Raw genomic sequence first — 17,044 nt, 5'->3', positions numbered from 1 at the left:
GCTCGCTAAAAGAACGGCGCATCCACAATTCAGGACGGCGACATTGCTCCTAGCGTAGACAACAGCGCCGCTTCCAGTCCGGAAGACGCTCTTAGCGATTGAACCCGCTCCGGTGTCAGCGGAGAGGGGGAGAGAGAGAGGGCGAGGGGTCGCTGTGGTCACTCTGGGCGTGTCGTCGTCATGGTCCTTCCACGTGCCTCATTGGAATTCTCGCCCGTCCAGGAGGAGGTACCACAAGGCCGAGCAGCGACCTTCCTCAGTAACGTCAGCTGCACTGAACTGGAATAGACGTCACGCTGCCCGGCGGATCGCAACCAGACCACGTGACCATGCTCCTCCGCAAGTTCGCCGGCCTTTTCGTGGTGGCGGTCTGTCTCGTTCTACTGCTGAAGTGTGAGTGACCGCTGTATGGAGTTGCTCTTTTTTATTTTCTCTCTTGTTGCCGGGTTTTGGTTTCGTGGTCAGAAGAGGTTTAGTGCCTCCTCAATGAAACCAGAAGTCCTGTTTGTGAATGGCATTTTGTTCCTCCTATTACTTCTCGTCCTTTACCCTTTCGCTACGCATGCGAACATGTTTGACATCCAATGCTTGCTGACTAATAGGAATGCCGTCTTGGAACTCGCAGGTTTTGTTTTGTTTTGTTGTGAACATCGCGTTTTTGTTTTATAGGTCGGCTTATTTGGGTAAAGAGGCGCATAAAGTCTGTTTTCGGCGTTGTCTTGCTGTTAGGTTTTTTTGTTCAGCTTTGTGACGCAAAAGCTGTATTCGCACTCAACAATTCTGGACAAAGGCATTTTTGAACGGGAAAGAGCTTATGAGCACAATTTTTTTCATACATTGCGAGATTTCACTATAAAAATTCATTATATCCGCAGACCTCTCGTCGGCAGGCATGAATTTTTTGTTATTAACGTTCCTGCTGTCGTCGAAAGCGTTCCCCATTGGCTTTCTATGGGTCTTAACAGCTCGATGCGAGCGATAGGGGTACTAATAAAGATATATCTTGCTACATATCAGAAGAATGGACTATTATCTTAAAAAATTCTATATCAGTACCCTACAGTCTTCCAATATTTAGAATTTTTGCCCAAGAATGTTCGACATATATACTGTAATACTTTTAGCCGGGATTAATTTTTTAGAGCCGCAAGAAGCCAAGTTGTCTTCTCTTTTATTCACTCACATTTTGGCGACGTTGTGCTTTTATTACTAGCTACTTTGTGGCAAATTTCATCTCACCCAAGAAGACTTTGCTTAAACAACCTTACTTTACTCAATTTCTCTAACTAAACTTAGTTTTTTTAGCTTGTTCAAAGCGCATGCTGTATTGGTTAATTGGAAAAACCGCATCGGTCAACTCCTCCGATACTATCAAACACACCCTATTTTGCGTGGTTGCAAGTACATCTGAAATGACATGTTCATTCAGCTTTTTCGTGGCTTAATAGTGCGGAACCGGCCAGATTTATTATAAACATTTCGATAAAACAAAAAATAATGTCAGGCAGTCATGAGGCCTTTTTTGCTGATGTACAACGAACTTCTTCATTGATAGTTCCATGCACATAGGAGTCAGCGGCGGAAACCAGATAAGCAACAAGGCACAAAAGAAAGTACTGAATCTGCTATCTTATCAAGGTTGCTTGTCGTCTACGGCTCTCTTATACACCATGGTCCTAGCGGGTCAAATAAACAACTTAGCAGGACCTCTTAGGCTTCGGCTTGCATTAACTAAAACAGAACCACGTTTTTTTTTAGGTTTCACGACAAACTTGCTATTATTTAAGAGTGGTGGCAACCTCGTGTGAGCCAGTCTTTCACTTCTTGATGATGTAAAGGAATGAACGAAAGAAAAGGAAAAAAAATCGCTTTCTGTCGTTTGAAATCGGGTAACGGGAAAACGGATTGGTAGACGGCGGACGCACGATTTGGAGATAATTTAATATCCCCAATGACATCGATTATGAGGACTTGTACAACCGGTGAGTAACAGAACTAGAAGCGAAATTTTCTTCGCATGTTAGCGCGACCCAGTGATTACCACACCCCTTGCGCAATTACCCATTTAACAAAGATCCTAACATACATTGTTACAAGGAAACAATGTCAAGAACGTGTGAATGCACCGGCGAAGCACTTGCAAAGGAGTAAATGACGTGGTTCCGGATGCGCCGATCGATGTCGTACTAGTTCGCCGCACCGCCGCAGTGTGTCGTCGCATTTGTAAAAATCTCCCCTAGATTTCTCACCTTGCTTCCGTTTACATTCCAGATACCAACGCCAGCCCCAGTAATCCATCTCAGGCTGCATCTCCCCTCTGGAAACATGACTGCCCCCTCAAACACAAAGGACCAGCGTCCCACGATTCACACGGTTCAAGCAGCCACCCTTTCAAAGTTGATGCCGCCATACCTAGTCGACGTCAAAGCCGTAGCGTCGAAGACAGTTCACATCTAGAGGCAGCTGTTACAGAAAACGCGGGAGGTCCCCGAGGAGCCAACAGAAGCGACGTTCCAGCTGGTGAACCGAGACCCCAGGATAGGAACAGCGACAGCGCAGAGCTCAGCGACGAGTACGCCAGGCATCTGGAAGTGGTCGCGGACCATCTGGACCTGGACATCGGGCTGAGGTCGGACGAGGACTTCGGAACCGGCGCCGGCAGCCTGGATGTGGCGCTGTCGTCCGACGTCGCAAAGGTGAAGGAGCACGCCGTGATAACCATCGCCGACGTGGAGCGAGTGGCTAGGGTCACTTTGGAGCCGCAGGCCAAGAGGTACTTCTTTTCGGGGGCAGACCGACAACAGACGCTCAAGGAGAACACGGCGGCCTTCGCAAGGTCAGTGTGAAAGATAGGCGATGTATAGCGTTGTGATAGCGCAAAGTAAGGACCAATATCTGCTTTGTTCTGCACTGATAAGTGCGCGAAGAATTTCCGCAAAGCGTCGCGTCACCGAAGGCATAAGTTCAGCAGCTGCAATGAAGTGTTCCCGCGTTGCTTTCGAAGACAAATGTCGTTCTTGTGGGCCTGAGCTATAGACCAGAATCCAGAGCCGCTCCTGGGCGCGGCCATTTTCCGCCGACTGGTGCGCCGCGGTGCGGGCGTTTCTTTGGGGACTGCGGGACTGCGGCAGCTCCGCGGCCGCGTTTATGAGCGTGAACACGGGAGCGCCTGGCAGATAGCCTCCAGCACTACTTGTGGCGATACGCGGCGGCTGCTTTTCTGCAACGTGGTGGAAAGAGTTACGCCGGCTTGCCTGCTTCCGTCAAGCCGAAGAACACATCTCCCTTTCCGCTTTGTTTATAAAGGCGGGCGCCACGTATCGCCACTAGTAGGGTTCGAGGCTATCTGCCACGCGCTGCCGTGTTCCCACTCATAACTTTGATGACTGTACATGCGCCGAGGAGTTCTCGAGGATGGCCCATCTCTGGATCCAGGATTTAGTTGGGCATGGCAAAGCTGAAGGGTGAGGATGCAGATGAGTTGTAAGTATAATTTTCTTAGCTTTGCGCAAAGAAAGGGTTAAAAGCTATCATGTATTTATTGCAGTTTTCAGACGAGTCAGTGATGGTTTGGTTTATGGGGTTTAACGTCCCAAAGCGACTAAGGCTATGAGAGACGCCGTAGTGGAGGGCTCCGGAAATTTCGACCACCTGGGGTTCTTTAACGTGCACTGACATCGCACAGTACACGGGCCTCTAGAATTTCTCCTCCAAAGAAATTCCAGCCGCCGCGGCCGGGATCGAACCCGCGTCTTTTGGGTCAGCAGCCGAGCACCATAGCCACTGAGCCACCGCGGCGGCCGAGAAGAGTCAGTGAGGAAGCGCGTCCCCAATACGACCCTGGTAAAGAACATAACTGGTTGTCGTGGTTTCCATAACTGTTAGTCTTTCAAAGAGCAACTATAAAAATTGCGCGCTGGTCACCGCGTGCGCCTCGTTCCAAAACACAAAGTGGACTCGCGAGCTTTTTTTGTCGGCCAAGTCCAACATTCTCTGCCAAAAAAAATGGAAAATTGTAAGAGGCTGTTATCGAAATATTGAAGATAATGGTCCATTCTTGTGATAAGTACCAAAATCTTTTTATTAAAGTGCTTCCATCGATCGCATTCAACAGTTAAGACTGCCATAGAAAAACAATGGGGGACGGTTTTGACGATAGCAAAAACGCTAATAGAAAAAAAAAATACAAGACTGCCGTGGGATGATCTGAGGATATGTTCATTGCTACAATGAAATCTTGCATTATATGAAAAAAAAACTGCGTTCATAAAGGATTTCAGCTGAAAATTGCTTTTGTTGGGCATGGGATAACGCAAAAATTTTTTCATGTTCATTGGACGCTTGAGGCCGAGAGTAAGAGAGACTATATCCCTCACCCTGTATACCCTCGCAGCAAACGCGCTTGGAAGACAAGGACGCCACAACTAGGCCTCGCAGCCACATCGCACCCTCGAACTGTGGGCAGTATATTTTATTAAAAAGGCTCTGCGCTGACATCGCACAGAACACAGAGCCTATCGGTAGTATTTGAATGGTTAACTATTAGAATCTAGTTAATCACTTTAGTAGTTAACGTGATTCGCCTGTTTTTTTTTTTGTCATACACCAACACTGGTATTGCTATACCGCAAAAAGCTTCTCTTTACCTCAAAAAACCTATTTTTAAAAATCAGTGATTACATTCCCTGAAACCGTGACCTGGTAGCAGAGCGACATACATTTGACTGACCCGGCAGAAAAATGTTTCCAAAGCGCGATTAAAATACCTTTTTAAAGACACAAAATGAACAAGGGAGGGGAAAACCTCAGGTTGCTTGAGCCAACGTTTCGACAAGGGGACTTGTCTTCGTCTGGGCCCAGACGAAGACAGGTCCCCTTGTCGAAACGTTGGCTCAAGCAACCTGAGGTTTTCCCCTCCCTTGTTCATTTTGTGATCGCCAAGGACCATCTACCGCACCCTCTCTCTACCTTTATAAAGTCAATAATACTCAAAGATGATGCACGCTGCTTTTCACCTTCAGGCTCCGCTTCCGACCTCGGCCCCTGGTGGACGTGCAAGAGGTCAACATGACGACCACGGTTTTGGGACGTCGGATTTCGATGCCCATTGGATTCGCACCCGCAGCCATGCACGCGTTGGCCCACCCGCATGGTGAGACCGGGACTGCCTTAGGTACGTCATAATCCAGGATGCATTATACGGAAGCGATTTGCCGCAATGTTCGAAGACGTGCGCTCCTGAGCGTACTCTCCTTCCTCCATAGCGTCTGACTAGGTCAAGCGCACAGCTCTTGTTATATATACCCCATACTTGACGTCACAACTGTGAATTGAATTTTGACCTTTCAAATTCAATGTAAGAGTTCAAGATTAAGTTCAAGGTCAAATGTCATGGTCAAAGTTGAAGGACAAAGTTCAAGGTCAAATGTGGTCCACTAAGTGGACTGCACATGGTTAGGTATTTGTGCGTAGCAACACCAGCCCTGCAGTGGGCGTAGTGAGGCTGATGATGATGATGATGATATAGTAGTGTAGCTTTCGCTACAAAACAATTAGCGCATTTACAATGCTATAAGAAATCGGTGCGTACATTATTTTAGTGTAATCAAATGCTTTTTAACGTTGCGAATTTCGTGCAAGCTCAGGGAATTTGCGAAATCGCTTCTGGTTTTTGCATCTCCAACCACCTGGTGCATGGCGAATTGCGAATTTCGTGCGAATTTCGAATAACGAATTGCGAATTACGTTTCGTAACGTAATTCGAATTGCGAATGACGTTGCGAATTTCGTGCAAGCTCAGGAATTTGCGAAATCGCATCTGGTTTTTGCATCTCCAACCGCGTGGTGTATGGCGCTAAGCATTAGAAATCAGCTTGTAATTCTGCTAATTATCAATTCGCAGACACTTCGAATGCTTAGTAGAAACCGTTGAATTCCTATGCCCGTCCAAAATCTTCGATCGCAGCGCAGGAAGTAATTTATCAGTCAGATTCTGTAGCCTGTAGGAAGAGTAAGTCGCCAGCATCCACACCTTCGTGCGCCATTTAGTTCTCTCTCAAATACAGATTGAGATTCTTCCTTTAGCTTACGCTGTGTCCGCTATTGGCAGCCAAGAGATGGCGCCAGCTGGTAGTGGTCAGGAAAGCAGGTTATGTGTCTACCAGTAAAACGACTGACAACGTTTACGCTAGCAAAGCAATACGAAACATTTAAGCTGCACACGACAGCCGTGTCAAGTAAGATAGATAGGCCGTGGCTGGCCAAACAGCCGCATCTTAGAAGGCGCCAAATATGATACGTGGTTTTAGGGGCTATTTTAATTCTCAATGGACAGCTCAACCACAGCATGACAGAAGGAAGTAGTGAAAGAATAGAGAGACAGATTATTCTGTGTGCTTCTTCTTTGTCTTTGTCTTTTATGGTGCCGTTAAGTTTACAAGATGAGGCACCAATTCGTCCAATTTCCTTCCTTAACTGTATTAGGTGGAAGTGACAAACAAAACTCAGAGAAGTAGAGCTGTAAAACTTTAACTAGCCAGCAAGGAATGAAGGCCCCATTGGGACCAAGATCCACCAGTGAGCCTACTAGGCTGTACCAAAAGTTTCTGTCCTCATAAGCTTCCGATAGAGCTAGAGAAGTGAACGTACCATTATCGACAACTTAAATTAACAAGGGCCGAAGGGGGGGGGGTGCTTGTAGTAGGGCCGAAACGTCATTTTTTAGAACGATTGGTTGGCGCTTGAAGAATTTCCCCCATGAACGTACCCGACCAGACGGGTTTCCGTCAAACCCTGGATTTCATCTCTTCAGAGATCATATGGCCATGACAAGGCACCCAAATCTCGATTTTTCTCCGCATTTCGCAGCCGCCCAGGAAGCCGAGACGGTCATGATTCTCAGCTCGTTCAGCACCACCAAGCTGGAAGACGTGCGCAGGCGGGCGCCCCGCTGCCTGCTCTGGTTCCAGACGTACATGTTCCGAGACCGGGCCCTCACCGAGTGGCTGGTCAAGCGGGCCTCACGGGTCGGCTACTCTGCCATCGTGCTCACGGCGGACTCGCCCGTGGTCGGCCACAAGCTGGAACCGGTCAGGAACCGCGTCGTCAAACCGGCAAACACCACGTGAGTGTGTACGCCTCAGTTGCACCTCTGCATCTGCTAGGAGCCTCGCAGGACTGGAGAGATGAGAGCCTTAAAATTGTCCGATTTATCAAGCATGAAGAAACAGAAGGTTATTATTGGTTTAAGTAACCATGAAGCTTAAGAAATTTCAGGGGGCAGTTTGACTGCCTAAAGTGCGTAGAGGCGAACGCCTTTTCCGCACCACTTTGCCTCTGGTAGGGCGCGTTGTAGTGGCGCCACCTAGCGGCAAGCCCATGCGCAGTAGAGAGAAGCGACTCTAACTCAGTGACGTCATCAGTGGCACTGGTGACGGCACCATTGAATGACGTAGCACCTAATTAATGACTAATCATTAATTAGTGATTAATTACTTTTCAGTGATTACTTATTAATTAACGCCTACTGATTACGCAATGAACTTAATGACCAAGACATGAGTATTCATGGCTACGACATACCACACCATTGATGACGTCATCAGTATGATTGACAGCTATAGTGTGACAGAATTTTGTCTGCCAGTTTGAGCCAGTAAAGGCTTTCGCCTAAAAGGGTACAGACACAATATTACTGGGTGTCCGTTTTTTTTTTTACCTCGAAACAGGCTTATGCGCCTAATATTCATGAAAATGAGCTCATAACACCACATTGCAGCGTTAATAGTTAATTACAAAGATTTTGTATCGGCAGTCTCGGTCTCGGTCGGCGCCAGCGCTGAAGCGGACATTGACGTCACAGTCGACCAGCTAGTGTGCCCTACCGCGTCCCTGATAAGGTCGGCGTCGCCGGCAAGCACGGGTTGTTCCTCTAACACTCACTTGCTTCGGTGATGTAAGAGTAATTGGGGCGAATCCAATTTAACGTCACTCGATGCGGGTGGAAATGCCGAGTGGCTCCTCGGGCACCATTCAAGAACATAATAATTATGTTCCACTCCACTCCTACGGCTTAAATTTTCTAGAAGCGATTTGTTTACGTTCGTGAAAAAAATCATGTCGTTTCTTTGCATTTGAAATTTTGTGTCCTACCCCTTTAACCAATATCCCTCAAAAGAAAAGTATACTACAGTTTTATCTTACCGGTGCTCACCTATGGGGCAGAAACGTGGAGGCTAACAAAGAGGGTTCAGCTTAAGTTAAGGACAACGCAGCGAGCTATGGAAAGAAAAATGATAGGTGCAACGTTGGGAGATCGGAAGCGGGCGGAGTGGGTGAGGGAACAAACACGCGTTAATGACATCCTAATTGAAATCAAGAGGAAGAAGCGGGGCTGGGCAGGGCATGTATTGCGAAGGCAAGATAACCGCTGGTCCTTAAGGGTAAAGGAGTGGATTCCAAGAGAAGGCAAAGTAGCAGGGGGCGTCAGAAAGTTCGGTGGGCGAATGAGATCAAGAAGTTTGCGTTGGTACTTTGGCCGCAACTGGCAAAGGACAGGGTTAATCGGAGAGATATGGGAGAGGCCTTTGCCCTGCAGGAGGCATAGTCAGGTTGATGATGATGATGATGATGACGACCCCTTTAATGTAGAGAAACGGAGAAGAGTGTTAGGGGTCACGGTAACGAGCACGATCGAGTTGATATATTCTAGCGGAAATTTAGAGGTAGTGGATTTGAGAGGAGTGGATTTGAGTGGAGAGGAACTTGAACTTGGGACTGAAGAAACTTGGCGACGACAGAACGGGCGAGTGCCGTCGGCGGTAGACGAACGGAACGGCGCGGAGGCTGTAGTGTGAGCACATATTTTGCTTGGTTTGGCGAAGCCTGGCGATGATAAGGCTTGACAGCGGGAGTGCAATCGTCGAGTGAACTGAAGATAAGTGCACAGTCCGTTGCCGAGGGCATTCGGCGACAGGGGCCGTATTCTGTAAGCAGTCTATTTTCCATTTCCCATTTGTTGTCCATTTTGTCTATTGTCATAGCGCGAAAGGTTTTGTACGGCAAAGATTTGGAGTCTGTACACATGTCTTCTGGTCAAAAATGTGCGTGTTAAGAGTGGCTGCGGGCTTCGCCTGTATAACATCGATCCGGTGCGGCAGTCTACTACGGCTTAAATAACGACACTGCTCGGATTATTATTTATTTATTATGTATCATGCATACTTTCGAGACGTGTAGGCAGTACAGAAAAGAGTAATGAGTTTGATGCATTAGTTGCAGGACAACAACAACAACAACAACAGACTATAATGTACTTTCATTCACGATCTTGAAGTGGTTTTCGTTTGGTTTATTGGGTTTAACGTCCCGAGGCAACCCAGGCTATGAGGGACGCAGTAGTGAACGGCTCCGGAAATTTCGACCACCTGGGATTCTTTAACGTGCACTGACATCGCACAGCACACGAGCCTCTAGAATTTCGCCTTCATGAAAATTTTGCCGCCGCGGCCGGGATCGAACCCGCATCTTTCGGGTCAGCAGCCGAAGGCCGTAACCACTGAGCCACCGCGGTGGGGCGATCTTGAACTGAATGGTATCCCAAATGGAGACTGGAGGCAGGAAGGCGGTTCCATTCAGTAGCTGGTATTGGCCAAAAAGGAGGTGTGATACGAATTAATACGGCAAGTTGGCACTTCAACCTTGTATTGATGGTCGATGAGAGATGAGATGTAGCTGGGTGTGACGAGAACATTTTCTTTGAGGAATGGATTATACTAGTATATTTTGTGAAAAAGACATAGGCAAAAGTACTTGCGACGTAGAGAAAGGTCAGGCAGAATAAGTGTATTTTTCATGGACGTGACGCTGCAATGACGTGAATAATTATACAGGATAAATTCCGGATGCTTTCAAGCGAAGTGAGGAGATTAGAATGAACAGGATAATATATGGCGGACGCAGATTCTAATTTAGGACAGACGAGTGTTTTGTACAGAGTAAGTTTTAGTGAAGTGGTTGCTGATGCAAAGTTGCGCCTTAGCCTAAAATTCAGTTAGCACTGTTCAACATGCCTATTCCATGCGCGCCGCACTGGTTCGGCGTTATGTTGAAGAATCGTGCTGGCAACGAATTCCTCACCAACGGCTTAACGCAGGTTCGCCAACCTAAAAGGCTGGCCACCGGCGTCTAGCTCCAAGTCGAGCTCCGAGACGAGCTCCGAAAAGCAAGCGGACGAGTTCCTCTCGCGGGCCGTCTCCTGGGACGACATTAGCTGGCTGAAGAGGATCACCGGACTGCCTGTTGTCGTCAAGGGGCTGCTCACAAGTGAGTTTCTAAGATGACCACACTGAATGCTTAGCTCCGTATAATACTGACGTCTTGGCGTGATACGGACTGGAAGATAATTCTGCAGTGATCCTGGTATCGCAACTTGTGAATTTGTATTTCTTGAATAAGTCTTTAATTTCTACGTAGCCACGAAGAGCTACTAACACAGTCTAAACATAGGGTTATCGCCAGCGCAGAACATACTCGATGAAGTAAAATATGGACGAATTCTGTTGCGTGCTTAATCTCTCTAATGCGAAAAAACAATCACTGCACTATCTCTACCGTCTCTTCGCAAACGTGTCAGTCTGTGGAGTGAAGTTCTCTTTAAAGCTCTGTTTTTGTTTAAAGTAATAATTCAAGCACCTACGAACTTAAACATAATTGGTTATGATTTCTACAGGTTGCATAAAATGAAAATGCTTCTATTGCTTCTGGGGCTTTCTGCGTGATTAAAGAGTAGGTATAGAATTTTCTATCCTAGTTTTAGACCAATAGTGCATCTTCGCGTAATTGTTATATATAGCGTAACTGAATTTATTTCCATTTTTTCATTGTATATTTGTTGTGTCGATTTTACTCTGCCTATTTATTTCCTATTATACCTCTCCCACAACTGTAATGCCATTCGGGAGGCGGGTTTCATCAAAATCTTGCCCTTAGAAAAAATCAATTCTACTTCTCTTTCTGTCCGTGCTAATGTTTTTTCGGCCGCTAAACACGCATTTGTTGCCGAAAATATTGAATTTTGAAATAGAAGATCTTCACTTGAAACACGTCATTCACTTGAAACACGTCAAGACAATGAAGGACTCCGTGATCACTGCCCCATAAGTGGTTTCGCAGCTAAGCCTTAGGGATCCTTGGTTTAAATTAACATGCTGCTTGCGGGAACGACCAGTGGTGGCGACACCTGTATTTTATCTTTGTACTGTTCGTAGCTTACAACTTATCGACGCACCCTTTTTCTCAAAAAGTAGCCTCTCGCTGTTAGAACACGTACTCTATCGATACAGGCAAACTTCAATATGCGCTGGGTGCCCCTGTAATGCAAATGACATTGATGTCCAGGCATCATCCCTGTTCTTTTTTCTCTCTTTGTAGGAGAGGCAGCTATCTCGGCCTACCATCATGGAGCGGACGCTATAATAGTGTCCAACCATGGAGGACGACAGCTGGATGGATCTCCGGCCTCTGTGAGTACTGCCCTAATATCATGGCCTCCAAGACGATCATAACCTGGTGATCTCGGAGGCCATGCAAATACATTAGAGTTTCTCAGTACCACCGCGAACAGATGAGAGGCGCTGCCATCGTTTACCCGCTAAGGCAGTGCAGGGAAAAGGCGAACTTCGTATTCAGTTTGACTTGTGTTAGACAGAAAACGGCCAGATCCAGTTGTATGAATACGTCTCTTGTCGACGTAAACCTCCTTGAAATGATGGTGAAAAACCGCAGCGGCACACGTACACGGAAGTGCCGAAAGGACCTCGCATTTTCTCCTCTTCAGTGTGCGTGTTTCGTTGCAAAGTTTGATCATCATCATCAGCCTGACTACGCAGGGCAAATGCCTCTCCCATATCTCTCCAATTAACCCTGTCCTTTGCCAGCCGCAGCCAGGTTATCCCCGCAAACTTCTTTCAAACGAAAATGCCCACCAATCTCCTGCCTACTTGAAATACTCTGCTTTACATCCGTATGCGTTTAATTCCAAACATTTGCTTGTATTAAATCTATTACAATAGTGACAGATGTTCCATTACGCCAATATAATCTCCATACAGTGGGGAGAACGGCGGCGCTGCCATGTTCTAGAAGCCTCATTCACATTTCTGCCTAACGCTAACCGAGTCAAGAAAGAAGTATGAAAGATTGAGGGAAGGAGTACGAGATGCTGATAGCGATGACGAGAAAAACAACGGGGCAAAAAGCGTCCTTTTCCAAAAGCCATACACTTTTGGGTGCCGTTTTCAGCAACTGCGAAAGGCGTTATCTCTACGAAACGGGATCCTTTCATCCGCCGTTCATTCCACAATGAGCAAGCAATGGACGCAGTGGAATATAAATCAGCTGCAATTAATCCGATCGTCAGGTATGCTCCTGCGGATAAATTACAAGTCCTCCGCCAGAAAGAACAACTGACGACTATGATAGAACGGCGCCTGTTGTATTTAGAAAAGTTAGAACACTCAGCGAGTGGCTGATAGGTGTAAGCAATTACGTCAGTTTCCACGAATAGAGACGGGCCATCATGACCTCGCAGAAACGGTAGCGGCATGCACTCGATTCTTCGCAAATAACATTGACGCAAGCCAAGGTGAGTCAACCAAAAGAAAAACAAATGAAATGATGCGACTTCCAGGCATTCAGGTGTGGAAAAATTGAAAAAGCACAATTTTTAAAAGCCTGAATCATAAAAGCATCAAGACAAAATCATCCCTGCTAACGCAGGTTCTTGACATCATGTTGTCTGCTAATTTGAATCTTATCAGCATTAATGATTTTATCGTCCTGCCGGACAAACGTTAACAAACCCAGAAAGAGCCAGAGAACCAGTTTTTTCTGAGAACAGTAATTGCGTGTAGTTGTCATTACCCATACAAAAAAAATTATACAGTCTATAGACTTCTGTCCATAAAGTCTATAGACTATCTATAGACTTCTGTCCATGAAGTCTATAGACTCTCTATAGACAAATCCTAGAGAACAGTTTATAGGCAATACAAATGCTATTGAGCGTCTATGACAATCTATAGATTTATGGCCATACACTTTTAGTACACTTTTGTCTATGACAGCCTACAGACTTTGAATAGACAAAACGAAATATCTATAGAAAGGCAATAGACTCTATAAGAAGTCTATAGACTGTCTAGAGACCATTTTTATAAGAGTAGGGTACCTTTAAATAATGAACGAACATTCCCAAATAAAGCATTACTTGGGACCGCATTCTAGGCACTGTGTGGAGACTCTACGACCTTCCTATTGCCTCTCTCCCAGATCGAGGCCCTCCCCGAGATTGTATCAGCGATGGGCGGCCGCCTGGAGATCTACCTGGACAGTGGCGTCCGCAGCGGCGCTGATGTGGCCAAGGCTCTCAGCCTGGGTGCTCGAGCGGTGTTCGTGGGGAGACCCATCGTCTGGGGACTGGCCTACGACGTGAGGATCCAGCTTTCTCTCTTCTTACTAGACACCTTGAGCATATCGCGTACCGTGTTACCGTTACTGGAATTCCGGGAGCCCGCCCACCGCCGTTGAGCACGCGCTGATTGGTTCCGACGCTGGGGGCGCGAGCACAGCTTCCGGGTATGTGGCGCCATCTGGCGCCGTCAAGGCAATTTGCGCATGCGCATTGGCGGCGCGCAGGCTTCCGGTACTCCGGTTCCGGTAACACGGTACACGACATGCTCAAGGTGTCTATTTGTGCTTGCGTCATCCCGTGACGCACGCACAAAAAAAAAAAAAAAGAAATTCACGTTCGCAGAGCCAACGCAACAGAACAAGCTCATCTCTGATAGTTCTTTTGCAATCCTTTATAATGTTATGCACCAAACAGGACAAATGTATGATTGGTTATTTTGTTGTTGTACTGAAGTGTTCAGCGAGAAATTTTGTACCGAGGAAGACGTCATGCGCTACTTCTCTCGTTTCATATCAACATATTCCAAGACTAGCGGAAACAATGCTTTATAATTCCCAATTAGGGTTTGGACTTGGGTAGAGTTCGTTAGCTGTCTGGAGTGGAGTGAACTTTATGAAGACACTATTCAACCATGTCTTGTGACTCTTTGCTTAGTACTCTCAAAAGACTAGGACTAAAATTTTCAATAAGGCAGTAAACGAAACAGCTGCGGCAACGGTTTTCGCGTGCTGCTTTATCATCAGGAAGCTTACTTGTAGTAGCGTGTTAAAACTATTTTTTTATAGGCACGATAACGTCGTTCTTCAAGCGATTGTTATATTCTGCGGGTTCCTTATTGCTTTAACGAACTTTCTTTGTTCACAGTATGTTGGATTCCACTACAACTTAGGAATACTACGCTGGATTGCGCACTGTTGGTACAAAAAGAAAATGTATAACTAATTGAACGTTAGATCTGTTCTCTGCTTATATCTTCTTCATAAACTCTTTAACGTAACACGGCGTGATGATTAACTTTCATAATTTCCCCTCCGGCTAGTAAGTGCCAACTTTCAACAGCGTCGTGCTAGCTACTAAAAACAAATAGCACTCATACTTTTTAAATTTCAGACTGTGGCAGTAAAGTAGTTAGAGGGATAAATATATATATATTTCGAAATAGATAAAAGAGAAATATTATACAGAGAGATTCACGAAGCTAATATTGTTGGGATTATAGTTAGAATCTAATGAGAAATTCTAGACACACAGCGTGTACTTGGGAGGAAATCGCCTGGGGTATCTATTTTCTTGTCACTTGTACTAGACATTACTGCATTGATAACCATCAATGGGTAAAAGGTAGAACATTTCAACGTTGCAGGCAATTTTCATAAACCTACAATGCTTTAAAGCAATAAAAAAACGTAACTAAATATCTCTAAGGATTAAGCTTCTGGAATTCGGCGCAGCAACGATTGGCTTTTTCTTGAGTCCAAAATTACGAGGCATATGCAATAATCATTTTTCTTTTTCCGCAGGGCAAACAGGGAGTCGACAGGATTCTCGATATCCTGAGGAGCGAATTCGAGCGTACATTGAAGTTGCTTGGTAAGTTGGCTGAAATGGGTTCCGACGAGCACGCCAAAAGGCCGTCTACCATTCACATGCGCCGTTATGTCATGTTTAGTGCACGTTAATTATATCTCAATGAGGCATAATTTTGTACCTTGATGGTCGTGCTTGTCAGGCTGAGATTCGGCACATAACTCAAGATATTTTTGTGACAGAGACAGTGAAACGGGCTCGTGAAAATCTGGATTCGTGACTGGTTTCTGGGTTCCTAATGTACGCGTTTTGAAATAAAACAAAACAAAAGTAACAGCAGGAGGCGGGGGCGGGAAAAGCATCATATGTATTGAGTAACACGCCCTGGTGGGCTTGGTGGTTCATCCTTCAAGAAAAATGCAGGTTCAAGACGACTTGCAACTGCAAATCTATGAAGCGCAAACCAAAAAGTTAGTTCTAGTTCTATTTCTATACTCATACTGAGGGCCACGTTTTCTAGGGAACAGGTCCGCGAGCCATGGGACGAAGAGGGACATCCACAAGCAGTATAGAAACAAAGGTTTATTCCGAATCAACCAAAGCTCTCAAAGCACATGTCATAAAATGGAGCGGTGACAAAGACCGCGCGGGCAGACGTTCACAAGGAAGCAAAACTACGCCTGAACAACAGAAAACAAGGCGGCAGCACCCAAGTGCTAAAAAAAAAATCACAAAATACTCTGCAATACGAGCATAAGGACGCGGCACATATATGCATTGGATGCGGTGAAAGAAAGAAACAAAAAACAGGCTGCAGTCTTTGCAGCAACTAACTTCAAAAGGCCGCTTCCATCTATAACTCACAGCGTGTGCACACTCGCGCGGTTATTTTGAATGGCTTAAAGAGAATGGCTAAAAGTGCCATAGATCCCCACTATGGGCACTGCAAGTCTTTCCTGGACTTTGCGAAAGCGACTGTAATATGAGCACCGTTAAAGAAATAAAGTCCACAGGGTTTCTTGTAAAACGAAAGGAACGGAATAACATTTCTTGAAACAATAAGGATCACGCATTCGAAACAGTGAAGGCAAATAAATCACACAACGATGCAGTGCAGCTCAGGTGTTCGAAACTAATACGCAGAATATTTAAGTAAATGACAAATAAATGCCGCGGATTGCTTCTGTAGGTTTTAAATCTGATGTCTTGTACTTTATATGCCATTTATCTTTGTTTTTGCCCGACTACGGCATGCTGCTCTTTGACCGTCTTTCGTATACCACCCATGCACCCTGAAAGCATGTGCTGTCTACCTGCGACGCAGGATGCCAGAATTCCAGCCACCTGAACGCGGGCTTCGTGGTTCACCAGGGCCATTACGCACAGACGAAGTGGAGGAACTTCCCTCGGAAAGAACTGTGAAAGGCATGAAAAAGGCAGCTTCGCTTAGAGGACCTCGAGTTCAGCGCAGTCCACAGGAAATGCGCGGGGAAGGAATCGACGAAACAAAAAAGAAATTCATTTCAACCATCGCTTGAATGTGTTTTGAGCGCATGGCGGGTTGCATTAACGTTTCAGAGGAAATATTTGCAGAATAAAAGCATCTCGAACGGCGCATACTTTTTGTGACCACAGTGAAATAAAAGAAATGAATAAAAAAGACTGTTCACGATTGGGTTCCTCAGTTTATGTCACTGCTCCCGAGAGCTGTTTTGAAGTTATTGTGGATTGGAATCAGCATGTTTTGCAGAACACAAACGCTGAAATTAAAATCGCTTTCTTTGCACTGCGATGTCTGTGCACTGCAATGTCAGTACACGTTAAAGAACATCAGGTGGTCTAAATTTCCGGAGTCCTTCACTACAGCGTCTCTCATAGCCTCAGTTGCTTTGGGACGTTAAATCCTAATAAACAAAACTTAACCAAACCTATAGCAAACAGAACTGATCATGCATGAGGGTAAGAAACATATCACTATTACGTTGAGCGAGAGGTCAGTCAGAGAAATGCGCCTGAGACTTAGTACGGTAGATTGTTAGAAATTTC

The 17,044-nt window shown here is 45.8% G+C and overlaps 1 protein-coding gene across 1 annotated transcript; it reads left to right on the top strand.

Annotated features, from left to right (window-relative positions):
* The first annotated feature begins 227 nt into the window (after positions 1–227).
* On the top strand, positions 228–16,673 carry LOC149348827 (2-Hydroxyacid oxidase 1-like). Its single transcript, XM_089585916.1, has 9 exons — positions 228–393; positions 2,272–2,836; positions 5,022–5,173; positions 6,868–7,123; positions 10,154–10,323; positions 11,431–11,522; positions 13,330–13,488; positions 14,992–15,061; positions 16,323–16,673. Exons 1-9 carry the CDS (start codon positions 330–332, stop codon positions 16,418–16,420), a joined length of 1,626 nt encoding a protein of 541 aa, XP_089442042.1. The 5' UTR covers positions 228–329; the 3' UTR covers positions 16,421–16,673.
* Positions 16,674–17,044: the final 371 nt, after the last annotated feature.

Source organism: Amblyomma mixtum, chromosome 4, assembly GCF_055824585.1.
Source record: "Amblyomma mixtum isolate Tamu chromosome 4, ASM5582458v1, whole genome shotgun sequence".
Classification (NCBI taxonomy): Eukaryota; Metazoa; Arthropoda; class Arachnida; order Ixodida; family Ixodidae; genus Amblyomma; species Amblyomma mixtum.
This window is presented reverse-complemented; position numbering and strand designations above follow the sequence as displayed.